At 41.9% G+C, this 27,128-nt stretch overlaps 1 protein-coding gene across 8 annotated transcripts in view; it reads left to right on the top strand.

The window, feature by feature from the left end:
• The first annotated feature begins 8,726 nt into the window (after positions 1–8,726).
• The window catches only part of EYA2 (EYA transcriptional coactivator and phosphatase 2), a 105,270-nt gene continuing 86,868 nt past the window's right edge, over positions 8,727–27,128 (top strand). For 2 of the 8 annotated variants that reach the window (XM_052788590.1, XM_052788581.1), the window contains exon 1: positions 10,270–10,400. In XM_052788590.1, coding sequence (XP_052644550.1) covers positions 10,336–10,400 — 65 coding nt within the window. In that variant the 5' untranslated portion in view covers positions 10,270–10,335. Of the gene's footprint in view, positions 8,938–9,546; positions 9,644–9,838; positions 9,954–10,269; positions 10,401–10,727; positions 10,796–14,250; positions 14,271–27,128 lie in introns of those variants that run through there. The other 6 variants (XM_052788604.1, XM_052788624.1, XM_052788597.1 and 3 more) reach the window with 6 other exon arrangements.

Here is a 27,128-nt window from a genome sequence, read left to right as displayed (position 1 = left end):
TTCATATGCATTTAAGTCCAACATTCAAGTCCAAACTACAGCCCTATTTTCTCTTTAAAATGTAACCTAGTTATAGATGCCTCTCCTCCTGCAAAGTTATACAGGTTTGGGAACAATGCAGGCTGTATTTTCCAGTCTACAAGTAATAAAGTGTAACTTCCAAGAAGGAAACCTGGGATAAAGTATCCTGTCATCTTTCCATACAGTGGCTGGTATATTTGTTTGCTGAACTAAGTATGCAAAAATATATACAGACATTAAATGTAATTTTAGTGTACATACAATTGCATGGGTAATGACGATACTTTTGTTTGTTAGTCTGTGGGCGTACTTCTCTAAATGCAATGTTTTTCAGTCTGTTCTGAAAATCTGAATTCACATACAGACAAATTCTATTGAGTATCTTCCTTACTAGCAATTGTCATAACAACAAAGAAAAAACATAAGCAAAAGTTTACACATACAGTGCCTATTAACACAGACTCAAAAAAAAATCTTGCAAAAATAGTATATATGCTCCCTGCAGTGAATTTGATTTTGTCTGGTCTGTAACTAAATTCCCTTGATACTCCAGTTTTATGATGGTGTGATGTAGTGGTAAATCAGGGCCATACTGATGATCTAAATCAGAATAACCAGCATGTTTTTCATTTCAGAAGCAAAAAAAAAAAAAGGTTGTGAGAGAAAGTTTGCCAGTTTCAGCACTTCCTGGCCGCCAAGAACATTTACTGAAAATCAATGGTCTGTCCAAAACCTAATGTGAGCAGGAATCGTAGTGCAGCTGTTCAGAATCTATACTGCTTCCTAGGCAAAGTTTCTAAGGCCTTTCAGACCTTTAGAATAATAAAAATGATTAACGGTCTTGAACACTGTGAACCAAGTGTTTTGAAGTGTAACCTGCTACTTGTAATGCACTCAATATTTCTGATCTGTATTGTACTGGCATACGGGGCCTCTGGAAGTTAATGTTAAAATGGGCAACATTTGAAAGGAATGAAGAGAGGCTCATGAAGTCTGACGGCAAAATCATTTTCTCCCAAACCAAGACATTATTTTCCATCAGTTTGTAAAGGCAAAAAAGAAGTGACTGTAAATATATATAAATATATATCATTTTCTATAACCATATATTCTAAGAGAGAAATGTGGATACCACACAATATTTTATCAGCAAAATGATCCATCTCATTCAGCGCAAGAGTTTGCCGTAAAGGGACCTCAACTTGTTTTGGAGAAACATAAAAGTGTTGGGTCTTCTCAGACACTGTGTGCAGCAGAAAGAGGCTCGAAAGCTTCATGGAACGACTTCTTCCACCTGGGCCTTCCATATTCCTGCCCCTTTCAGGTGCAGCCCCAGCCACGAGCACAACCCTTAGAGCCGCTTTGATCTATGTCAAGAGTTGGTAGATTCACCTAAGTAATAAAATCCAGCGAAGCACAGTAAAATGCTGGTGACTGGCAGATACCAGGTACCTGCAGCATACAATCGCATGGGTCACCGCGGAGCACTTTGGTTTGCACCAAGCCCATCTCCAACTGCCGCACGCCTGATGCCCAGGTCTGCTCGCACTAAGGCTGCAGTTGCACAACCACCTTCTTCTGAAAAACTGGACTCAAGCCTAAGGTGTCTGTTGGCTTCCCATTTATCCCAACTTGTTTGCTCATACCCTGTACCAAACCCAAGTAAACAAACTGATGAATTTGGACCTCACCTAGTTCCAGATATTGCCAGGGCCCTCAATGTACCAAGGCCTTGATTGCCCTGACCAGACTCACCTGGGACCTCCACCCACAGCCCCTGCCTGGCCCAGGAGCTCTATTTAAGCTCAGCCCCAGGGTACCCAGCCCCTGCCTGGTCTGGAGGTGTTTGTGTCTCTAGCCTTGGCTCCTGGGTGGACCTTGGCCCTGTGCTGTAGGTGGTTCACCTCTGGTCTTCTCTTTGCCCCCCTCCTGCTTTTGTACCTGACTGGGCTCCTGGAATGGACCCTGGACCTGGTTCATTGCTCCCTGTCTCTGGGGCTCTCAACAGGCCCCATTGCCAGCATCCATCCCTGCCTGTGCTGGGGTCACCCTTGGTTCCCAGGTCACCTTCCCTTAGGAATCTATTGGCATTTGCTGCTCCCTGAAAGACAAAAACTTTAAGTGAGAAGTTGTTGAGGGTGGAAAAACAGCAACAAAATACAATGGAACAGGAGAAAGCTCTTGACCACTGGCTTGGATCTCCACTGCTGCTTCAGCACCCCTGGTACCTGTACTTCCCTGTCTGCTGGTTGCGTGTAATAGAGCTTGGGAAAGCATTATGAGGAACACTCAGTTAACGTTTATAGAGAGGTAATGTACTACGTTCTTTTATGAAACTTTTTACTCTAAATTTACAGGCCTTTTATGCAATATTATTTTGGGGACAGCATATTGTATTCATTAGATATTTCAAATGGTATAAACAAGGCAGTAGAAGTACTCAAATTGCTGCAAGCCAGATGGAGATCTTATCATACTACCTCCCACAATTTGGAATAACTTCTTTTTGAAAGCCCCAAATTATCCTGCTTATAGCATAGCAGATGAGTGAATCTCCTGGGTCAGTGCTGGACTGTGCCATGTAGAGCAGATATTTGCCTGTCCCCTCTCTCTCTGCTAAAGGAGGACACAAAGCGCAGCCTCCTGCCTGAGCACTCGCTGCAATAGTGCACAGTAGTAGAAGGTGCATGTAGGCTTAAACAAAAACAAAGTTAAAATTAGATCATGAGAAGTTGCATTTTTGGAGCATAAGGGAACAGTTTAGTCTAATTATCTTCTTGAGCACAGAAAGAAAAGGAAATATTTTACCAGAGTCAGTTTTTAAAAGAATTATCCTAGGTAAATTGATCTGCAGAGAATTGCTCCCAAAACTATAAATCATATTGATTTACTTGCTTTACACTTCGAAAGGGTGACCAATGAGTTATCGTAAGGGTGCACAGAGCCCTCAGCCTCACAGATTGAGGATGTGGCTTATTCCTGCCTGTAATATGGATTAGTAAGGTGCAAATGATCTCTCTGTCGTAATAAACAAAGGGAATTATTGTATTCTTGAAAAAAAAAATTGAGAATAGACTATTTGTGATTTCCTAGCACTACCTGACTAGATCTGAGTTTCTTAAATTTCACTGTATTTGCATAGCAGGTAGGAAAGAGCATTTATTCTTTTAACTTTGGGTGGATCTTTATAGCTTGTAATCACATGCATTCATTAAATGTAGTGTAAGTTGCACTCTGGAAGCGTATCTCCTTGGTACTTTCCGGTTCTTTAGCATATAACATTCTGCCCTTTCATTAGTTTGTAAAATATGTTTAAAAGTCCAATGACTACTAATGATGGGAAAATAGCAAAATGCTCTTATGCATCTATTGTATTATCAGTTTGTTTTGAAATATTTAACAGCCATGTTTTGGAGCAATTCTTAAAATATTGTGTTAAATTTTCTTATTAAAGTTTCGAGGCAGCCAGTTTGACTCATCTGAACAGAGCAATTAGTTTGACAGAATTGACTCATGGTCATTCTACCTGACAGCATTCCCTTTTGTGGGAATGTAACTCTTACTATGAAAATGTTGTACTAAGCAAACCTTAGTTCCGCTCATAAATCAGTTCGATGAAAGGTTTGAAAGCCTGTTTCTATGGTGTAGTTAAATTACATTGAAAGTACAACTGACTTTGTCCCTAGCTTTTCCACCAAGTATAATGTGACTTAAAGAAAAGTTCGCTACAATACAGCTTAGAAAGCCAGATGAGATTTCTTGAACGAAAGTAGGTAGAATTTAGGTAAACATTCTCTAAGTTTAAAATAACACACTGAAGCATTTGTCTTTGATTATCAATTTTAATGTACATAATAATGAGACTTCATTCCCACGGGGACAGGCATGCTAAAAAAAGTTCCAGAGTGCTTGCATTCAGATTCCTGAAATCAAACTCCTCCTTGCAGTCAAAATCCAATGTAAAGCTGGAAGAAGGATGGCTGTTGATTCATGTGTGAATGAACTTTCCAAATACTTGCCAATTCTACAAGATAAATTAAATGGAAGATTTCTGGAAGACTAGTCAGCCACGCTGAACCAGCAGTGCTGCTAAGCTGCTGTCGCAGCAACAGCTGAGGGACTTTGATGCTCTTGCATCAAAAGCTAACTGATGCCTAACATAGAGCCCACCCAAAATTCAGCTGTTTTTGGCTTACTATAGCATCAATTACCTGGAGGCAGATGCAACATTATATGGGTCAGAAGCAACTTCAGTGATGTCCCTGAATTATGTTTTGCCTCATGCACACTGCTCTAGTCATAAAGAAACAGAGACAAAAGTTATAATTTATGAGTAGGCTTGCCAGTCTATGGAATTCATAAGTCTTCCCTGAGGAGGAAGTTGGTATCTACAAAATACTTCACCTAAAGTGTAAAAAAAGGAAAAAAAAAAAGCTAATGATCCATAGAAAACAACTGCACAAATACCTTCCATTTTCCTTCACAGCCATGTGAACAGACCATGTGTCTTCCTGTCAGACCACAAATACATCCTATTTTCAAAGGGAATGTTCTTTTATTAAAAATCAATACAAGTTTTCTTAATCTGACTTATAATGCACATATTGATTAGAATTGAAAACTGGCCATTTCCCAGCTCTCCTCTAGTGTAAAAAACCCACAATTGTGCACCTCCTCTCCAAATGGATCAGTGTCCAAATTCTTTCTAGTGATTTATTTTATTACTGGTAATTGAAATAACATATCAAATCTTAACTTTAAAATATTGCTCTAGCTCTGTCTCAGGTCAGGTTTTCAAATCTTTCCTGCAGACCATCATTGCTCCACCAGCAGAGCCATGGCCATTTCCCCTATTCAGAACAGGGTTCATAACTGCATGTGCCAAAGTGAGTCAGCAGGAAGCATATATTTGCATATAATGCTCCAGCCCAAGCTAAGAAGGCAGCACAGCACAAGAATTTTGCTCTCCCATTACATTATTAAAAGAGCTTAAAAATACTCATGGAAAAAAAAGATCAAAACGGTTACAAAACTTATTTTCCATTTTAATACCTTTCCATGCAAACCAATTGTTATGCAGTTGTGCTCACAGGTGAAATTGGTTTTATTCCTATGGTTAGAAATGGCTGTATGCAATAAAGAGGGGCAGCATCTCACCCTGCAACAAATCATAATTTTTTTCTCAATGGATGTATTATTTGTGAAATTTCATTGTCTTCATAGTACAAATCATTTTTCTGTTAAAGTGCGAGGAAACAGGAAGGATGGAGAAGAGGGATCTTTTGTTTCTACAGGAGAAATTCCAAGCAAAATAGTGGGAAGGTATTTGAAAAAAAAAAAAAAAAAGTAAAAAACTATAGTGGGTTTTTTTTTTTTTTTTCATTTCAAGCCAGTAGTGGAAATTGATTAATGAAGCCCGTCTGTAGCCGGTACAAAGGGCCAAATCTTCAGTTAATATAAAATAGCAAGCTTCTACTTTTAAAAACCAGAAAGAGGAAGGGGACATAAAACTAAAAAACAAACAGGCATATTTGATCGTTTAGTGGTGAAAAGATCAGGCACTCCTCAGTTGCAGGGTTTTATTTTTGTGCATTGTGTCAACGATTGGAAACCATATGTTTTAAGACCAGCTTCAATAGTATCAGTAGCTACAGTCCTCCTCTCAGATTACTTTTTACTGCCTGCCTAATTTTGAGCTTTAATAACTAACATGCACTTTGTTTATCAGTTACAAATGTTCTGAATTTTGGTGAAACAGGCTAAACAACACATATTGGTTTATCATCAGTACTAAAGACCCAACTAACAATTTATCTAACGTTGTGGCCTGTGACTTCGCAAACAAATAGTTCTTAGAAATAAGAATAATCTTGAAATTGATGGCTCTGGTTCCGAGCACTGAATGTGAGATGTTAGCACTGGGATTGAGAGATAGCTCTTGTCATCCCTGGAAGAATCCATCCTACAAGGTGCTGAGCCTTTTGGCATCAAAAGTGCAACCAAGTATAGCACCGTTAAGTCCCCTCGGATGGCACTCCTATTAAATAGCCGGTCCCATACTAAGTGCTTTATTGCACTGAGGTCGGTCTGGCAGTATTAAAATTAAATATATGTTTAAAGTCTTTCCAGAATCAGACCCTTAGTACCTTGCAGGAATGAGCAGTAATACATGAAATAGCTCTTTTTAAAGTAATTCTGTTTAGCTGTACAACAAAGAAATTCAAAATAGTCTCTAGCTTGTGTTATTTATCCTCTAATTACTTGAGGACAGAGTACCTCTCCTCTGTTTTTAAAGCACTGCATAAATTAATGATGTTCTAACAATAACAGCAGCAGCAATTCTGGGCATTTACCAGAGAGGAAGCAACCATTAGCCTTGAGAATGAAATTTCACTGCAGTCCACAAAATATTGTGTTAGGAAATACTCTGGCTGCCAACTTTCGCAATTTTGTTGAAAGTCGTCTAAAATGTGAGGGTTGGGGTGTTTGGGGTTTGGGTTTTTGGGGGGGGGGGGGTATTTTTGTTTGGTTTTTTGTTTGGTTTTTTTTTTCACAAAGCCTGAGCTCTGGCATCATGTGAAAACATGAAAATGTGAGATTCTCAGTTTTAATTTTAGAAGACAAGTAAGTTACTCAGCATTGTGGTTGCAAAGACAAATTGAAAACATGAACCCAAGGGCCAGAGAATAATTAGTAAGAGCCTGAGATGCATTGCTTTTAAAATCTTACACTTTGTAAAGCAATTTCATGATGCTCAGGGTCTGACTCAGGGTGTTTCTGTGCTTGGGGTTAACCATATTCAGTACCCCAATAAATCCTCTATACCCTTTTTGAGGGCTTCTCACCTTGGTTTGTAAAGAGGGTGACATCACATCTTAATTGTCAGAGAGGATGCTAAAGTTAAATATTGGATCATTTCTTGTTTTTAAAATGGAACCCGTTGTTTGCACTGATGTAACTCTGTTCATTTTGACAATGAGGTGGACAGCAGAAACTGGAAATATTTCCTCAAGGGAAATACACTTTCCATAGTAACTAAAATTTGGCATCTAGCTCCTTGCCTCCTCAGAGGAGAGGCTGAGGTGTAGCTGTAGGCTCTCCCACACTATGGAATAAGCTCTCCGGCAGAAGGTGGCTTCCCGTGTGCCCTAAGGATAGGGTATGGGCTGGCTGCTCAGGTCCCCCCAGGTGCCTGAGAAAGGGGACCATTAGCTCCTCCGTCTGTCCAGGACACCATCACCTAGCCAAGTGATTGGGAGCATTTCCATTTGGTGAATATGTGAAGCTTTCTGCAGAGTTTCCCTTTATTCTTTAAGTTTATGGTACATGGAAATAAGCACAGGGTAACGAGTCAAGCAAACCCCCTTCTAAACCTGGCTTATCTTTGACCAAAGAAAAAAAATTCTACCACTGAGAAATCCCTGGCACTATAAGGCTGATGATGATCCAGCTTGATGAAATGAAGACTTTTTATTGAGCCAACTACTAGGACTTGCTCCTACTCTCTTGTCTTGCAGCCTGGTACCCCATGCAGCTGTATGACCTGCGCACCCCAACCCATAGTCTCATCTATGGGGCAGAAACCATTTTGTTCCCTCGCCTTTCTAAATTGCTTTTAAGGTCCACAGGTATTTCGCTGGATACTAACAATGATGAAAATACTTAAAATTCCTAATTGAAAAATATCCTTTATCTTCCGCTTTGCACCCTTTTCCCACTGTGCCCTTATCTACTTTTCTAAATATTGCATACAATGTTTTTAGTAAATAGAAAGGATATTAGAGTAGACAAATAATGTTTACCCACCAGCTCAAGAAAGGTGTTTCTGGCACCAGTTCACAACTTACAAAAATTACTTATACTGAAAGGGACAAGGAGTGTCTTTTTGTGTGCAGGGTGCTGTACAAACAATGAGGTCCTGGTCTCTGACTGGCTTTCTGTGGCATTACCACAAACAATACTAATTCTTAAATACCTGCCTGGCTTTAAGCACTTAAGTAAATAATTGTATTGATTGTTGCAGCACTATTCACATGCATAAAACTAAGCATATATTCAAATATGTTGTGAAATCAGGGGTCAAGTGAATTTTGCACGCAAGGCATTTTTAGATGATTAGTATATATGAACTTACTTGTTAAGACCAGCTTCAGAAGGAGCTAATGTGGCAATCAGTTTTTTGGGCAGGGCAGCAGGGGAAAGGAAAAGATTTTTTTTCAAGACAGATCTAAAGGCTTTCTTGTACTTCAGAGACTCCTCACCAGAACCACGATTACGGGCAAGAAAGGCAGTGAGGAAGTCCCCCAAACCAGCAATCTCTCCAAGTTTAATGTGAGTGGTGTAAACTCAGAACTGCAGATAATCCATGGGGAAATCAGGGGGTTAGTGCTGAGAACTGATGGGGAATAACAACTGAAAGAGCTTCGGTTTTTCTAGGCCGGTGGGAGGTAGCTCATGCTAGGAAGCCTGCCAGCTCCGAACTGATGCTGGGAGCTTTGTCTCCTTTGGATTGTAGGAACACACTTTGCAGTCGAACTGATCTGAGAGATTTTGATAGTAAAAACAGCTGTCTCGTTGCAATGATGTTTTTGTTCCATTGTCAAAATTTTGAGTTAAATCCATGAGTGGGCTGCAGCTTGTTCAAACCCTGAACTCAACACCCTTTGTGCTCCTTTGGCTTTTCCACTGCGGTTCATGGGATATCTCCTTCCTGAGGAAAGGGCTAGGTGTAATAAAAGCCGTCAGGGTGAGGACTTGCAGGTCACCTCCGATGCCTCCCCAGTGCTGGAGAGACAGAACTGGGGAGCTGCAGTCTGCCTCAGACTGGTGAGAAGGGGGGAATAAAGAGGAAGAGCGGGTGTGCGGAAACAAAACGCCCCAATGCTGCTGTGGCCGGGCTGCATCCCCAGCGAGCAGGTATGCCGGTGGGAAGGGGCAGCTGTGTGGTACCTGTACTGTGTGTGGGGACGAGGCCAGCACGGGCGAGGTGAAGCTGTGCGTGTGGTGTACAGCACAAGGGGATGCATGGAGGGTGCATGTGGTGGGAGGCCCTAGCCCCATCTCCCAGCGTAAGCCCTCCGAAAGTGCCTGTCGCCCCTCTCTCGGATGTGCGGAGAATGATGTACCTGACAGAGGCCCCCATCACATCAGGCAGGAGCAGAAGTCCCCCTGAAGGTGCACGTGCCAGAGACAGCCTCTGATTTTGTGCTGACATGGGAGATGGGGCAGCACCTCTGTATGGCCACAAATCCATTCCAGTTCCCTTGAGGAGATCAGAGGTAGAAGCAAGATCCCTCGGGGGGCTTTCACCCTCTGGGGAGCCAGAAGCTGCGTGATGCTCTGTGTTTGTGAGTGCAGAAAGATGGCTCATACGAGTGCAGCTATTTCTGCAGGTCTGCGGGACCTACAGCTCTGTGGCACAGTGTGCATAAGAAAAACAGACATCCACAAAAGCCATTAAGTTGGTATTTAAAAATTGTCACTAGAGATCAGTAACACAAGAACTGTAGTGAGAATGATTATTTTCATGGAAGCGGAAGGTGGTACTGAAGTGTCCAAGTTTTACAGCAGGAATCTCTTTCAAAAACTTGCAGCTAAATGTACGCTGATAGCACCGACAACGGTAAAACTCTAGCTCCGAAAGCAAAAAAGCGTGTTGGGAGAGTACCTGCTGTCCGTGAAAATACCGGCCGGCTTTTGTTAGAAAACGCGGGGGAAGCGGCCGGGACAGCTCTCCCCCCAGGCAAAGCAGCGGCGGAGGGTGGCACGGGGCAGGTCTGTGACAAAGCAGAGGGGCTGCCAGGGCGTCCCCGCGCTCCGGCCGGGCCCCGCGGCGTGCGGGAGCCGCGGGAGGCTCCTCCTCCGCCCCGGCACCGCGCCGCGGGCAGCCCAGCCGTGCGGGCGCTGGGACACGCCGCGGCCCCACGCCTGCGGTAGGTGCGGCGCGGGCCGGCCACCCCCCGACGGCGGGCAGCGCGGGGAAAGGCCCGCCGCGCTGCTAGGGGCCGGCGGTCCCGGTGACAGGCTGCCGTGGGTTGGCGGAGGGGGGGGGGGCGGAGGGGCCGGGTGTTCCGGCCTCGCTACCGTGGAAAGCAACAGGTCAGATGAAGCGATTAAAAATCCCCGCGCCGTCCTTCGCGCTGCGTGTGCCGGCGGGGCGCACTGCTCCGCACCCCGGCGCAGCCCGCGGGCTCCGGCGGGAGGCGAGGCGCGGCGGGGAGGGAGGGAGTGGGTGGGGGGGGTGGGCGCAGCGCGGGGTGCGGAGCCGCCGCCCCGCTCCGCTCCCTTCCGCGGGCATGCGCGCCTGCCTCGCACATGCTCACTGCGCCCGGAGCGGGCGCGCACACTCCGCAGCGCTGCGGCTCCGCGCTGCACCTCTGGTGAGTATGGGCGGGGGGGGGGTCCGGCCGCGGAGGGGGGGCTTCTCCCCGCGCCCGCGGAGGGGGCCGGCGGCAGCGGGCTCCCGAGCGGGGCGGGGGGGCCTCGCGGTACCGGCGGCTCAGTCCGAAGTGTGAAACCGCCTCTGCGTGTTGCGCGCCGGGCGGTGCGCGGAGCGGAGCGGGGCGGGCGGGGGGTGGTGCGGGGCAGGGCGCTGCCGTGGAGCGAGGCGCTCGCCCCGAAACCCGTCGGGGGACGGCGGCGTTGGGGGGAGCGCGGTGAGCCGCCCCCCGCGGGCGCGGAGCGGCTCTGGGCGCGGCGCGGAGCGTTCCGCGGCGGGAAGCGCGGCAGCGCCTTGGGGTCCTGCCTGCGGAGTTGAGACTGAGACTTCACCGAGGTAGTTAGTCGATGCGCAGCGTAGCGCTCGATTTTACCGTAAAACCAGCTTCGTTTAGTAATTATTTTAAGAACTGAAGCGTGCGTTTAAATAAAATGTCTTAATGCTTTTTTTTTTTTTTTGCGGTTGCTCATACGAGGAAAACTTGTACTGTGGTTTATGCAGTTTAAGTAAACTTTTTTGAGTGTTAAATTATGCTTGAGCCCAGCGAATGGCCTCTAAAGGAAATTATTCATGGGGTGCAACTACTGTTTTTCAGACATCTCAAATAATGATATATTCTGTTGTATAAAATTGTAATTGTTAAAATGCGTATGGTTAACCAATAAACAGCTGGTTGGTCTACATCAAGTTTATTAACAGAAATTTTGTTCAGTATAGTATCACATTCACACATCCCTTAACGCTGTTAAAGGCAATGGTAGGAATGGTTTATTGTTTAATCTTTCTCGTGGACCTTACTAATTTACTGAGAATTTCTTACCACTGTAATGCCATCCATAGAAGGGTTTCCCCCCCACACACATTGAGAAAGCACGTCTAAATTCTTTCTGCCTGTCTACATCTGTGTGTATTAGGGCGGTCTGGTCCCCAAAAGATGGCATACATTTAAACTAGTTGTTCTATGTCTAAACTAATGTTTCTTAGATCATTTCATACGTTTAGTGTTGCATTGTTTTGTGTTACTTGTTGCTATATATAGGATAATTTTTTTCTCCTTATCTTTTCTGACATGAATAAACCATTTATTTTCTTAAACAAAGCTGAATTTTTATTTCTACTTTGAAATTCAAGGCATCATGTGGCCTCAGATGTTACACATGCAAGTAGGAAAGACTTGCAGTACAAATGCCTTGAAAATAATCAGTGCTCACAGCTTTGGAAACATTCCAGAAACTTTTTAAGCTTGTTTTGAAAATTCATTTGAAATGGCACAGCAGCTGATAACTTGATTTAATTATTCAAACTTACATCTCTTTAAAAAAAAAAAAATCTTAATATGTGGTGCAAAATTAAATTGTGAAGTTATTTAGTCAAATTGTCCACACTGTCCTCGTGCCTCTTGTACTCCCCCACCAACAGGTCAAAACATTTGGCTAAATAACGAGCAGTGTAATCTTTTGGTTTTAGGCTCATCGATTTGTTTTGCTTTGCTTTGTTTAGCTTGCTCCCCTCAGCTCATTTTCTTTTAAAATACTATATAGTGGCTTGATTCCCATGACTCACTAATCTTATCACCATTATTTGGTTGAAATGTTTGAAATGGGCTCCTGTTTCAAATATCGCACAACCTTGGCAGTCTTAAATTTCATTAGAAAAGCTTCATTGGGGAGAAATAAAAATGTTGCTGATAATTCCCCTTCCAACACTAAGTCCCATATTCAACTACATGATGTGCGCGGATACGCCCTGATTATACAAAGGAATTAAACTCAGGTATTCATACGAAGAACTTGATCTCAGAATATCACTTAAAGAATCTTGTGGGTTGCTGTGGTGGTGTGCTTAGCTGGTTGATATGCTAGATTTTTCTCAAAATGTAATAATTTAACTATTAATCCTGCAAAAATTAGTTGCATGTTTAACTTCAAGCCTGTAAGGCATCGTACTGAAGTCGGTGTGGCTGTATTTGTATGTCAGTGTGTATATGTACACGCTTCTGACAAAGAAAACAATTAAAGAGGTTAGTAATTTTCTGCAGTCTTCCCAACTGTTATTTATGATGTGTAGTAGTAAAACAGCTATTTCAAAATCAGCTATAATTCTCTTCAGTAAGATTTGTTTCTTCTGTGCCAAATTGTGCAGTAACCAGATGGTTTTAAGGTGTCTTCAACTGGAGAACAAGCAGGAACAGTGCTGAAGACTAATTATTCCTTGCAGTAAATTCCTTCTGCAATAAATTCACAGGTTGTTAGACTTAATCTGTGGAAATGATTGTTAAGATTACTTGTGCAGTGAAAAATGCTTTTAAAATTTTGTGAAAACTAGCAGAAGTTCTTAGAATGCTAAGAAAATATTTTTGAATTAATTTTGCCAGGCTGGGGTAACTTTTATTAAGGACGAACTGTTAAATGAAGTTGCAAATTCAAGTCCTTTTCATAAACCATGGAACGCTGCAGTTTTAATATGAAGATTTTAAATATATCCCATAATTGGAGGGGTCAATTGGTAGATCAAGTAGGGAAATCTTGTACTGCCGTTTCCAATGTATAGTTACCGTATGTATGTGCATTATTCACAGCAATAGCAATATAAACTTGATTACTACATGGTGTAGTCTCCTGGATTAACAGTCGGGTTCTTTTAATTAAATTTCACATTGTACTACATGGGACAGAAAAACAGTTTTACCAAGAAGGAACAAAAAATATGTTCAGAGCTATAAACAATGGCATACACAAAAGTAAAGCCATTCAGGTTTTGGATACATCCTCCTTTTCAGTGGCTTAATTTAGTAAAATGTACAAGATTTTTTTTTTTTTTTTGAGTGTGTATCTACTAAAAAAAAAGTGTAACTACTCAAACCTCTTGGCATAATATTCACTTTGATATGAACAGGTAGAACTCGGCAAATCTCTTTCCCTCCCTTTTCTACTGAAAAGCCAGAAAGACCGTCCTGGTTGGGACTGTTTGTTAAGAGGTCTCATCAGAAAACAATTGTTCATGGCAGTCTAATTCTTAAAACAATACTTTATCTTTATTTGCAGATCTTAACTCAAGTAATGATGTTTAACAAATACCTTGTTTTAATCAGGTGAAGATAAGCCCCTCAATTAGGATACAAATAATTGCTCATCTCAGTTGGGTCATTTGGGGCCTGGAGGTGTTGCTGTTTGCAGGTAGATTTGGTGCTACCAGAGTATTGAAGCAGGAGGGATGAGAAAGCGGGAATAGGGATTTAGGAATTTGCAGTCATCTTGCAAAATATTTTTTGATCACAGCATACAGAACCCAATCCAGTTCCTTTCTTTGGCAAGCTGTTCAGTTGCTCTCGATTTACAGCTGCAAGAGGTGTGAGGGGAAAATTGGATCCAAAATAGTGGTCACTGCATAGATGGTTCCAGTGAGTGTGTCACACAGTGAATATTTAATTAAAAATAGTCAAACCTCTCTTCACTCAGTCGTTCTACTTGGGCTTTACTTATGTATTTGAATTATTTCACAGGTGTGTAAAACGAGAGGAGAAAGATTACATGGGCGTAATCCTTCCCATTTAAAATTATTTGTCTGCAGCTGCTTAAGTCCTAGCATTAGGAGTCACATATAAACATGTTTATTTAACATCAGTGTTATCTGTTAGATTGTACATGGTTCATTAACATGGAGAGAATACTTTTTGTTTAATAGTGTGTGGGAGCTGCCAGAGGTCAGAAGAGGTTGTTTGTCTGAAGTCGAGATGGCATCTTGGCTTTGCTCTTACTTTGTTTGTCACCTCTGCTGTGACCGGGAAATACTTCATTAGTGCCGTGCTAAGGTATTTTCCCTTGTGTTTATGTACAGAGGCTCTGTGGAAAGCCAGAAGTCTGCTGCAGGGTTGCGGTAAGGTTTATGGGGAATTTTAAGGAAGGTTTGTTGTAATTTGTGGAGGATTGGTTTAGTTGGGGTTTGATTAGAAAAAGCAGCTTGGAAAGGGAGGAGCAGCAGCGGAGAGGGGAGCCCGCGATGTTGTGGTGCCCACAAAGTGCGTGGCTGTAAATCACGGTATTTTACAGAACTGGGGAGATGGGGGTCCGATGGCTTGGGAAGTTCAGTGCGTTTTGTGTGCCAGTGAGTAATGTTTTGTCGGTCTGGCTGGGCCACAGTCAGACTGGGAACAGCTGTATCTGGTGGTGATGCTGAGCTGAGACTCGAGAGGAGAGTGGCACCTCTGTCTGCAGGGGACAGAGCAGGAACGGGCCCTTCTGTCTGGACAAAGCTTGCAGGGTGCTGTCCGCTCTTTCTCCTGTTCACTAGAAACGTGCTTGGATATATGAAACTCGATCAGGGACACTGGAAATACCTTGTATAGAAGTAACCACGGCCTCAAGTTTGAAAAGGTTACTTAAAATGTTTTAATATGATTTATGTATACAAGCTAATAGCCATGCACTGCACACAGTGTTGAGGGAGAGATGTGCACACACACATGTATACGCAATTTCATTTTTTATTTGAGCTTCTTGAAAATGCTTCTGAACATTTCTGACAAGTTGGTGAATTTCTCCAGCCTGATTTGGATGGTGGGGGCTGTTTGGGCTTTTTTTGCCTTGGAGGGAGAACATAATTTAAATTTTTGTTAGAAAAAAAATAGAAAATTGACTTCTATGATTTTTATCGAGCAAAGACCCCTGGTAGATAATAACCAAAAGGCATTGAATAAAATGAGCATTATTGTAGAGATCAAAGTGTCTGTGGAAGATGCAATGTGAATGAAGCATACTGCAAATGTGCAGTTTTTTGAAAGCGTAACAGTAAAAATAGAAGGGATTTAAAAAAAATAAACTGAACTTCTGTGTTGATTATAAGTTGTAACTGAAGTACACTGAGGGCCTGGATATTGTTTTTAAAAAGCCAGCAAAACAGCTATTTCTAAAAAATAGTAGGTTCCCTCAGAAGGGTAGAGAGAGAACAAAAATAAGTGTTATGTTGGGGGGGGAATGTCTGGTGTAGGGTTTTTTTCTTTGAGTTATTTTCAACAAGTACTTATTCTGTTCTGTATTTTTAAGAAATTATGTGGACAGCAATTTTGTTTCTTTACCAAGGCAGTGAAAACACCAAGAATCCTTTTTATAATTTGGAAAGAATGTCAAAAGAATGAAGTAGTTAAACCTAAGTGTATTAGATCATACGCCTTAAATGCATAAATAAGCATAACTGCAATCACAGAAACCAATGTTAAAACCACCAGGAAAACTCGCCCACAAACCCTAATGACTTAAAGGGAATGACCTCAGCCATTGTGAAATTTGTGCCTATTTGTTGACTGACATTTTTTTGTAGAAGCAGAGTGCGTGTTTCGTTGGGGTGTGGGATTTTGTTGTTTGAAAGACTGCTGGGGGTTTTTTGTTGTTGCTGCCAGGTTTGAATACAAAGAGTGAAAATGGGATTGAGGCCGGGAGAGCCTCGATATGATTTGGGCCTTACCAATTTGAAAAGCAGGTGAAGGGTTTGTTATTGACGGACAGAGACTGGTAGAAATTGATTGAAGTTTGTTTTTCAGATGTTAGAAACTTCCTTGATGATAGCCCTTTTCTAACATATTCCCAGCTGGTTTCCTCTTAAGGAAATGAAGGTTGTAAGTATTTGGTTACAAACCTGAGATTTCTTCATGTCCGTGTCTTTGCGTGAGTGCTGCATGAAATGCCGGTGTCATTCATCTCCCCTCTGCTTTTTGGAGAGGAAATTGATGCACCATAGAACCTGAACTTGCCTTTGCTGGAACACCACTTACTAATTCAGGGAAATGGAAGTCTTGAATTATTTCAACAATAATAGACTTCTTTGGGAATATTTTTAAATAAACCAGTGCTACAGACTGCAAGCCTGGCCAGAGCCAAGTCACTTTGCACACAGGGCTTCTCTCTGCTGCCTGTTCCTGGCAGTGGGCTCCTACTTTTCTTCGTTGCAGTAATTGAAGAAGGTCCAGATTTAATTGCCCCTTCTTAGATGTGGAGAAAGGTTTAAGAAGATTGGTAATTTTATGGTGTTTGGTGCCTAACTCTAGGCATTCAGTCTCATGGCGCAGAAATTCTCACTTGCCATCTCTGCTTTTGAGAAGGAAAACAGCCCAGCTAAATAAATAAATAAAAATCCTAAATAAAAAGAATGATTTAATGCTAGTCAGCCCAGATAGTAACTAGTTAACCCACAGAGAGTTGATGCTTCTCTCCAGGCTGGAAAGGGCAGACTTCACAGGGAAACTCAACCGGAGTAGGAAAGCCTGGTACTTCCAAACAAAGACAAGGGGACGTGGGGAAAATTTCTTAAACTCAGCAAATGCCTTAAAAACTGGAAATGCCTCTAGGATTACTCAGGCACCCACAAGAAACAGTGAGGGGAAAGTGGGGCAGGCATCTGAATATTTTTTTGTTTTTTTAAATAGGTTGAGTAAGCAAAGCAATCTGGGGGCCCCAGTTATTTACAACTTAGTCTGCGCACCATGCAGAGAGGCTCATCAGCTGTCTTAAAGGCAAGTTTTGCATCTATTGCGAATTGTGTCTTTTGATGACATATTTGTTCAGCTTTTTGCTGTGTAATTGTTCTACAGCTACTTTGAAATAACTTTGATCAGTTTTGAGTATAGATCTGTATCACCAGTTTTGATTCCCCGTGCGACCACTGCTCTGTGCTAAATTACCATCTTTAGAGTTTAATTGTAACTATCTGACAATTCTTTGATTGCAAGTCAAGTCAACATGTATTTACAAAATACTTTACTTTCAGTAACTGTTGACAATGTGTACTTCAGTTTTGTAAACTATGCAAATTTATTATTTTTTTCCCATTTCTGTGGCTGAAACAGCTCAAAATCTTGTTTAGAATTGAGCAATACTTTTTATTTGAAAAAGAGAGATTGTTTTTCCACCCTTTAACAAACTAAAAAGCATCATTTTGGTGAAACATGACACTTTTGTAAGTAAAACATTTGAATGTTATATTGGCTGTGTCTAAATTTTCCCTTTTTTTAATAGGCATGTTTTTTGCTAGCTTGTGCTTCGTAAGTGCTATGTTGATCTACTCGACTGAGATACAGAGTTAGGAGTAAGTCAGCCTTAATGCTTGTAGCAAAATAGATACATTTTCTCCTCCCTTGTGTTTAACTATGGGTAAATGTATTAGATCCAATCCTGCTGCCACTGCAGCTCCCAATCATTTCACTCAAATAAGGGTTGGCCCCTTATTGAGAGGGAGCAGTTTTAAATCTTCTGTGCTTGTTGCACAAGTGTGTTTAAAAAAATAAAAATCGCATCGTAACTGCTGTCAGTGCAAGTCCAATTGACTTCTTCAGTGCCTGAGCCTTGCAATACGGGAGCAGGAATCGCCGTCTTTCTGTGCTATCCACGCTCATAGGCCTTATTTGCAACTCGGCAAAGGTTTTCAGCAGCAGTTAGCAAAAGCTAAGAAATCCGAGTCGGGTGAGAAGCCAGTACAGGTCCCTGAGAGGGAGGTACCGCAGCCCCTGCGGTAACAGTGGTTGTAGCCTCCTGCACCGAAAGACCTTTGCAGTGATATGACTTAGTACTTGGTATAACGTCTCCCCTGACCTAATACTCTTTGTGTTGGCGGAGTTAGGTGCGTAGCAGAAAAATAAGGCAGGCACCAGTTTTCTTTTTATTTATTGAAATAAAATCATCAAGATCCTAATTCTGTGAAGCCTTGGTAGCCTGTTGTGTAAATACCTACCTTAGAGGAATCTTGTTTTTAATGAAAATCAATTCTCTCTGAATAAGAAGCAAGCTCAGGTCTCTGACCTAAAATATGTAATCGTTCAGCAATGCTGTAAACGTGTGTAACCCTGTATAAGGCAATGTAAGATATCTTCTGTATGAAAATTTTGATAGACCTTTGCTGTCTCTCCTTAAAATGACTTTGCCCTCTTCAGTATCTCTGCACCTGAAAATTTTAAGTTGTGGTTTCAAAGAAGGCATATTCTGCCTATTACATATGATTTAATTTTGTTTGTTTGGCAACCATCTTTCCTGTTCACTGCAGCAGATGAATATAATTTGGGGAAGACACATGGATGGGGAGGGGGACTAGAGAAGCAAACTGAGTCTTCTGTAAAATATTTGAGATCCAGCAAAACTTCTGGGACAGATTAGTTTTGAAACACCACTTATGCCCCCCTGCAAAGTAGTAGAAGCGGGTGGAGACAAATGCTTGATTTGGAATTGAAAGTAATAAAGGATGCTGCTGCTAGAAGTCAGATGCATTGATACTGGGAGCCTGGCTCTTTCCTTCTTAAAGCCCAGTGCTTCTCCTTCCCCAGTGCCCCCTGCCACAAATCAGGATTATTCAATCAAACAGCGGTTTAACTGTATCTGTGGTGGAGTGGGATCATTGCTTAACGATGCACAGAAGCATTGTGCCCTGGTTTAGGACAGGAAGTGGAAAATGAATATTGTTTTGAACTTGAACTTTGTGAGCAGACAGAAAGTAATTATCAGAGCTGGAACTCCCCCGGGAGAAGCGGGGGAGTGATGCACTGTGCTTGTAAGAAGCACTGTGGGATCTTAAATATCTAGTAGTGTTTAACGCTTTGGTTTTACATTTCTGCTTTTTAATTGATCTTCCGCTCCTCATTTTTTCCTTGGCAAATAGAGGAAGAAACAATTGCATGTAGACTTCATGTACTGTATTTATTGATGGACACCCTCCTGCCCTCCCTTTGATGGTGGGGCAGGACTCTTAAATTTCTGTCTTGGTCCTGGTGTTACTTTCAGTTGTAAAATGAACTCTTTCACTGCCTCGGTTACTTAATGGACCTATTATAACATGGAAAATTGACTTAATTGGTGATTAAGAGCATATAATTGTATGTGAAGCCATTTAATCAGAAGCCATAAGCCACTTGTGTAGTATTTAGTATTAATTATAAACTATAGAAGTTTACCCATCTTAGTAGAAAACCCCACTGAAAAGATGTGCAGTCTACATAGCTGCGAAGTTAACATTTTGAGTATCAACTTTTTAATAACGTATTACTATTAAAATATTACTGACCACTTAATAGAAAAAAAAAATGAAAAAAGGCAAAGCTCTGCCTTCACGGAATGTTTTGCTGTATTTCAATGACCTGTGCCTTTGCAAACTGCCTAAGCGTTTTGTTGGGGGTTTTTTTGTTCTACTTTGGTTGCTACTTTACAAGTTCTTCAACAAAGAATAGTCAGTGTAAGACTTCACCTTTTCTTCCAGACTGTGTGGTATCTTTTGTAGATTTTTAAAATACTGTTCCCTATTAAGTCAGATAATTAAACAAAGAAGGGAAAAGATTTTTTTGCTAACTTTTTGAAGGTTATACTTCTATGGTAGGTACATGGATTTTTTTGGTCTCAGAAGGGAATAATTCCTTATATAAAAAATAACATTTAAAATGTAAAAGTAAAGTTACATTAATTTTCAAAGTAAAATTAAATACATGTTCTTTATGATAATGTCTCCCTGATCAAGTTCACGAGACTATTTTAATCTTACATTAACACAGTTGTGGGATTCTTCATTTCTGGTGAAGTTTAAAGGTAGTAAAATTAAGTCACTTTAAAAGAAAATTGTGTGATGATTTATTGTAGCAGAGTAGGGGAAATTCCTCTAGAGATTTTAATATCTTCCACCCGGTATAGAAATGAAAAGAAAATATTCTTTAGCCGGTGACTAATTTGTCACTAATACCCAAGGGTTCCTTCATTACAATGCAAAGATGTCAGTTTTAAGAGAAACGTACAGTGAAAAAACTAACTTCCTGTTGCAGACACTTAAAAAAGGAGAAAAATAAAGGTCTGGAAAGCAGCCGAAGCGGTGCAAAGGAAGGCTCTGAAGCTATCAATCAGGGCAAAATGGTTGGGGAAGGATTTTACCTGCAGGCTTCAGTGGAATTCATTAGGACATGTTCGAGGAGGAAAGTCACTCGATACGACTCCAGAGGAGGAGCTCTGACATGCAGTAATACCCAGGCTGATGCTCAGTTCTCCTCCAAACTGCACGTACTGCATCCTGGTAATTGTTTGAGGAGAAACTGTATTGTTAAAAAAAAGTCACACTCTGCTTACTGATGGCTTTTGTACTTTATCACAATGATAAGTGAATTGTGTCCAAGACTGATGGTTCAGTTGAAAATGCTGCTAGAGAATATCTGCAGCTATTGACAGCTCAAACCTGCTAACAAAGATTACGGTGTCTCTGCCACATCAATATCTTGACAAGTCATTTTTCCCAGCAGAGAGCTATTCCAGCGTCCAGATGCTTGCGTAGTGTCATCACTTTGCCTTTTGCTGCAGTAACAAAACTTTGACTCCGCTCCTGTCCTTCCAGTACTGCGGTTTCACAACAGCTCAGTATAAGGAGGGGGAGCATGAGCCATTGCAATGCCAGGAGAGAGTGGAATGAGGATTTTGGTCTCCCTCCTGTAAGAAACTGATCCTGCACTCATGTCGTATGTGAGTAGGCACAGTAAGACGTGAACGTGAATATTGGATAGAAGGCATCTGCTTATAACCAACTTTAGAAATGTGAAGTAGGTGATGGGCAATGGCAGCAAAGCGTCGGCCTGTGGCAGCAGAATATCTGCAAGCAGCCTCTGTTGTCAACTTTACTGGTGCAAGAATTGCAGCAGCTGGTCCGGCTTCCGCTGCAGGAGTGGATGCTCTCAGATGGAGCAGGTATCGCTATCCCGTGGCCCTGCAGCAGCAGCAGCAGCAGCAATCTAGCTTCTTGAGGGATTTCTGGTTTGCTCTTCCCCTACTTTTTAGAACAACCCAAAAAGCCATTCAGGAATTGTGTTAGCTGTAGATATCTGACAGAAGTAATGATTCAGTGTTAGGACTGCAGTGATGTTAGAGATTTGGGAAGAAGTAGTCAGTACTGCACCAAAGAAACGTACATGTTAGAAACAACATGTGCGACAACTTCATTGTAAAAGTGTTTATGCAGCAGGGGAAGCCCTGGCATGTCCTGCAGACTCCAGGCCACGTTAACACACTTCTGTTTCTTGCTGGAGAGTAAGATTTAATCTCGACCATTCTACGGTTAGTTGGAGAAAACGAAGATTTTATGTTCTATCAGAAGCAGATTATTGGAAAGGAAACTTATTGGTTTTGCTATGTTTCTTTCAGTTTTAGTGTATTCTTCAGTTAGAGCACTGAGGTGAATAAGAAATTTTTTTTTATGTGTGGTGGGTTGACCTTGGCCAGTGGCCAGCTTGTCTCCCACTCCCCATCCTCAACAGGTGGGGAGGAGAAAATAAGATGAAAAAGTTTGTGGGTCAAGATGAGACAGGGAGATTGCTTACCAATTAGCATCACAGGCAAAACAGACTCGAATTGGAGAAAATTAATTTATTGCCATTTAAAATAGCATTGGATGGTGAGAAACAAAGGCAAGAACTAAAACAACTCTGCCCACCCCCTTTCCCAGGCTCACCTTCGCTTCTTCATTCCCGGTTCTTCTACCTTCTCCAGAGCGGTGTGGTGGGTGGGGAATGGGGGACTGCAGTCAGTATGTAACATTTCCTCTCTGCCACTCCTTCCTTCTCCTCACACTTCTCCCCTACTCCAGTGTGAGCTCTCTGTGGGCTGCAGTTCCTGTCAGGAGAACTGGCTCCAGCCTGGTCTCTCCAGGAGTTGCAGGAGAATCTGCTCTGGCACCTGGAGCACCTCCTTCCCGCCTTTCTCTCAGGCCTTGGTGCAGGCCTTACAGGGCTGTTTCTCTCGCATTTGTCCTTTCCGCCATGCTGAATTCTGCCCTTTCACAGAGGCGCTGCTGGCTTCTCCGATGGGCTCAGCCGGGTCCTGCTGCGGGTCTGTTGTGGAGCCGGCTGGAAGTGGCGCAGGGCAGCCCCTCACCTCTCCTCACAGAGGCCCCTGCAGCTCCCCCCTGCCAGCGCCGGGGTAGAGACGCTTGATGCAGTATGACAAAATCAGCACTTTATCAATTCATATCGGACTGTGGTCTGGAGCGATTCCACGTCCCATCCTGTGGGAATCGCTGCCGGTTTTAGGGCATTTTATGACAGGGAAGGATGGGGAATGGTGACACAGAAGGTCAGCCTTGCTTATCCTGCGTCCCACCTGAGGTAAGAGACAAGTCTGTTAATAAGGAGTGGTCCTTGGTCACTGAAAGCTAAAATAAGATGCACCTTTTCAAAAGTCTCCGAGTCGATGCCAAAAGGCTATTTGGGCATCTTGTGGGCACAGGTGATCTGCACAGAAAATTGAACTTGTGCTTTACTGATGTTTAAGGACTGAATTTTTTAAAAAATAATCTAATAGCACTTGTATAGTAACATGCTGGCTGTTGAAATGTGTAGTCTTTTAAATGACTACCTGAACTAGGGGCATGGTTTTTCCATGTTCAGGATCTTAAATTTGCTAGATCTGTTTTCTTGAGAGTTTTTTTGGTTTTAAGTTGCTTGTAATTTTATAACTGCTCTGAAGATGGGAAAGGCTACCGTAGGGGACCTGTCCTCCTCTCCATCTCTCCAGAGGCCAAGTCTTTTTATACGTTTGGGTTTTTTGTGTGTGTTCTATTAATATTCATATCAAGAGTGTAGAAACAGGTGAGATGGTCTTGCCATCAAATGATGGCCATCCTCTGATTTTAATCATGTATCCAGGGCTTAAATAACATTCAAAATTTCCTTCAGATGTTGGGCTTCAGGGCTTTTCAAGCCATTAACCTGAAGCTTGTATGGCATCGTTCTTCTACCTGATTTATGCTACAAAGGAAAATCTGTGTTCTGTTCCATATGGGCCACTTGCCATACCTGATGGTGATGGCAGCCCTGCCTAGGAAGAGCTTGGAGCGTGCAGGGGAGACTTTGTCTAAGGAGAGCAAAGGATACTGCTGTTCTCGGTGGAAGTAGGTTTACTTTGAGAGGAGTCTTGCCAAAGATTTGCCTGTAGCTGCTAACAAGGTCTTAAGTGAAGATGACTACGTGGTGCTAGTGTTATTGCAGATACTAATGTGCCAGATGCTCTGCTGGCAAACTAACATTTTGTTGGACTTCTTCCTTCTTCTCAAGAGAGCCTTACATCTATGCTTTTATCCTGGGAAGCAAGTTAGAAAAGTCATCTGAATGGCAGTCAGCTCAGGAGAGAGCTCTGTGTAACCATTTTTATGCTTAACCTGACAAGCCAAAGTCTTGCCCCAAAATATTGTCTACCACTCTGCAAAGTAACTGTCAGTCTTTCATTAATCATTCAGTGGTCCTTTAACTATATGGTAAACAAAACCCACCAGGCCTGTGTTGTCCTGCTTGCAGTCAATTCTCTTTTGCTCAACACCTCATGCAGAACTTGGTTTGAAACCCAATCTAGCGAGGTGCAGCCTCCCCCAGCAGACATACTATTAATGGCCTAGATGTCTCTTTAATGAAAGGGTTTTGTTGTGCCAACACATGCTCTCTCTCCTTCCTCTCTGTGTTGATGCAGATACCACTACCAGAAGTAGTAGTATGGAACCTGCTATCTTGTGGTCACTGAAACTTAAAATTCTGTAATTATTCTTGGCATATACTCTTGAAGATTAGTGCATACTGGGCTTTTTTCAGAGTCACTGAAAATCAAGCCCTGAGTTGTGTCATGGGTTTTTTTGTAGTTCCTCAAATGGTTGATACACCCTTGTGACCTTTGGAAGTGCAGTTTGGATTGTTATCCACAAATCAAATGTTAGTAAAGAAGAAATACCTGGGATGTGACTTGTGGAGGCATTTTTTCAGATGGTCCCCTGACAGTGAATGGTGAAGTGCTTAGAAGTTGGAGTATTACTTACGCAAAAGGGAACTCAGTGTTTGGTTGCCAAAATCTGACTACTTTAACTTGTGAGTTGACTGAATATAGGTATGCTTTGCCGTGAACTCTTAGCCTAGAAGTTACACAGCAGTTCCTGACACTGTAAATTTGAAGATTTCCAGGCTCATTTAAATGCTGTCAGCTATGGCTTGTGTTCAGTCTTAAGCATTTTTCACTTCAGGTAGGAAGGCCTGAAATAATCAGTCCTTGGAAAGGAAGCTGTGTTATCCTGACACGAGTTTGAAAGAAATATTTCTCCCAGGTTGTAAATGTCCAAAATACACTGTTCAAATTTGCTCTGCTGAATGTTAACTTACAATGGTGAAGGTAAGTGACTGTCAAGGTAATTTTCATGTTTAATTAGTTGTATGCATGATTCATACATTTTTTAAATTGTCATTCCAATTTCTTGTCAGCCTTGTATTTTTATACTGCTGTGAATCTGTGAGTTTGCATTTCGAGGCAATACTTGTGGACTGGTGGCCACCAGCTCTCATCTTTCATGGACATACTAAGTGCATTTTTGATCTGATGATTTTGACTCTCTAGATACCGACAAGTCAGATTTTTTTTTTTTTTTGTACAAAAGAGATACGATCCAGTTGTCTTTAACAATGAGTGTAATCTCAGAAGAGTAAAACCCTACACTTATCCCTTAAAAAGCTTTTCAGAAAAAGAATTGCATGGAGGAAAGAACCTGCCAAGCTTTCCTCTGCTTAAAAATGCTTACAAGTACCCTGTAGCCAGCCACTATATTCACTGATACTAAAGACCAGTGAGCAATCTCCCACCAATTCCTACATGCTATTTAATTTTCTAGTTATCTGGTAGAGCTTTCTGGCTCTGTTTTTAACTGCAGTAGATGGCTGCCAAGGTATATGCATGACATGAAGTAAACCCCCAAAGTAGTTGGATACCCCTGCAAATAGGACAGTACTGCAAATACCTAAAGTAGAATTAAGAATTGCAGACTCAAAGTCTGCGCATGAGTGTAGTTTATGGATTAGGTGGGGTGGGCATAGTCCTCAAAGTCACGTTAAATTAATCTGTTTGTCAGTTAACATTAAAATAGTAAAAGTGGTGCCAACTTCAACTGTATTGGAGTATTTAATTGTAATCCTGTGTTTACAGGGAAGTACAGGTAGCTGTCACCTAAGCAGTGGAGTAATTTGGGCAGACTGTCTTACTTGGCATTAGAACTACAGTCACCCTGCGATCAGCAGGACCCTCCTTACAGCAGTTGTGCTGATAGGTTGCAGGTATGGTTTCAAGATTGGATTAAGCTGAGTGAGAGCTGCGTTGACATCAAAAGAAGTGGCCTCCTCAGCCTGGCTGCATGTTCCTGTCTCCTCCTCTGTGTTGGTGCTATCAGACATGCTACAAACTGGATCAACTTGCTGATCCAGCCGAGAAGAAAACCAGAAAAAAATCAGTTTGTTGGTCTGGCTGTAAACAGACTTGTGTCACTGCAGGAGTCTGCAGGAGCTTGTGGCTGGGCTGGGGAGAGGACAGGGTTGCATCTTTGGTCAGCAGTAAGGTCTTTGAATTTTTACAATCATTTGAAGATAATCAAATCCTGAGATAGATGATGATACAGTTTTGCTATTGCCCTTGATAACTGAACTGCCAGAGAACAATTTGTGAAAGAATTAAATTTGCAAGGTCTAGTCAACTTAATTGTTCAGGATTAATCAGCCTGATGCTTTAGTTCAGGCACTTTTTCATGTTCCCTCTTTTATTTGTGCATTTAATACATAAAATTCCAACCCTTACCTGGCTTGGACTTCCAACAGCATGTGCCAAGTCCTGCCTTGTGCCTTCACCTGGTTCCCAAGGGCACTTTTGGGTAGGTATTTTTGAAATGTGCATCTTAAGCGCATTCCAGAGGAGGTTCAGAGCAAGTTGTGAAGTTTACTGCAGCTTTCTTTTAAGACAGCCAGAGAAGCTGGAAGAAAATCATGGTTGTGTATTGAATGATAAGAGTGCTTGCCACAGTCATAGGAAGCCCAGGATGATTTCCTCCACGCACAGGCTGTGTGTGACATCCTTAGTGGATAATAGTAACACACTGATTTCATTCCTATTTGGGATCTTGTCAGAAGTGACTTGCCCAAAATCTAACGTCACGTTAGTAGGACAGTGATGAGAATCAGGAATCCTAAATTTCTGGGTTTCTGAAGTCATTGGTGCATTGGCTACTTAAAGACCTCACTGAAATGAGCTATAGCAATCCCAGGTTTTTGGTTGCAGTTTGTACAATTTGGAAATTGTATTTTAAAGTAGCACTAACTCTCCCTTCAAGTAGGTTTGGTAGGATTGACTGACTAGCTATTTTAATTACTGAATATAGGTTACATATATACAAGAAAAACTCTCTGACAAAAGTGTATTATATCTTGGCTTTTAGTACTAACCAGCTCAACTTTAATTTCACAGCTTGCTGCCAACAGCTGCCTCACTAAGACGTAGTACTCATAATAAATGAAATTTCATGAAAAAAGAAAAAATGAAAACTTTGTTCCAGCTGGATTGAAAAGGCAGTTGGAGCATTTCTATGCTGCATATAAAGCTGCCATCCACATAAACATTTCAAATTACTTTTTCATTTTTAATAATCAGGATCAGACCTTTTCTTACTATTGAGGCAAATGCAAGATATTAGAAACATACAATTTCATTCAAAGTCCATTAGTTATTGAGTCCTGTCCAAAGTTAAGCATTTGAAGTGTTTTGGGAGAAACTCACCTTTTAGTTTCGGGTTTTTGACAACCTACTTGGATGAAAACCCTGAAATGAGCAGACCACTCTAGTCCTGCTTGGTAGCGCTTGGAGGGATGTTAGTTACATCA

Source organism: Harpia harpyja, chromosome 1 (assembly GCF_026419915.1).
Source record: "Harpia harpyja isolate bHarHar1 chromosome 1, bHarHar1 primary haplotype, whole genome shotgun sequence".
Classification (NCBI taxonomy): domain Eukaryota; kingdom Metazoa; phylum Chordata; class Aves; order Accipitriformes; family Accipitridae; genus Harpia; species Harpia harpyja.
Note: the sequence above shows the minus strand (reverse complement) of the source record. Positions and strands in the feature narration are given on the sequence as shown.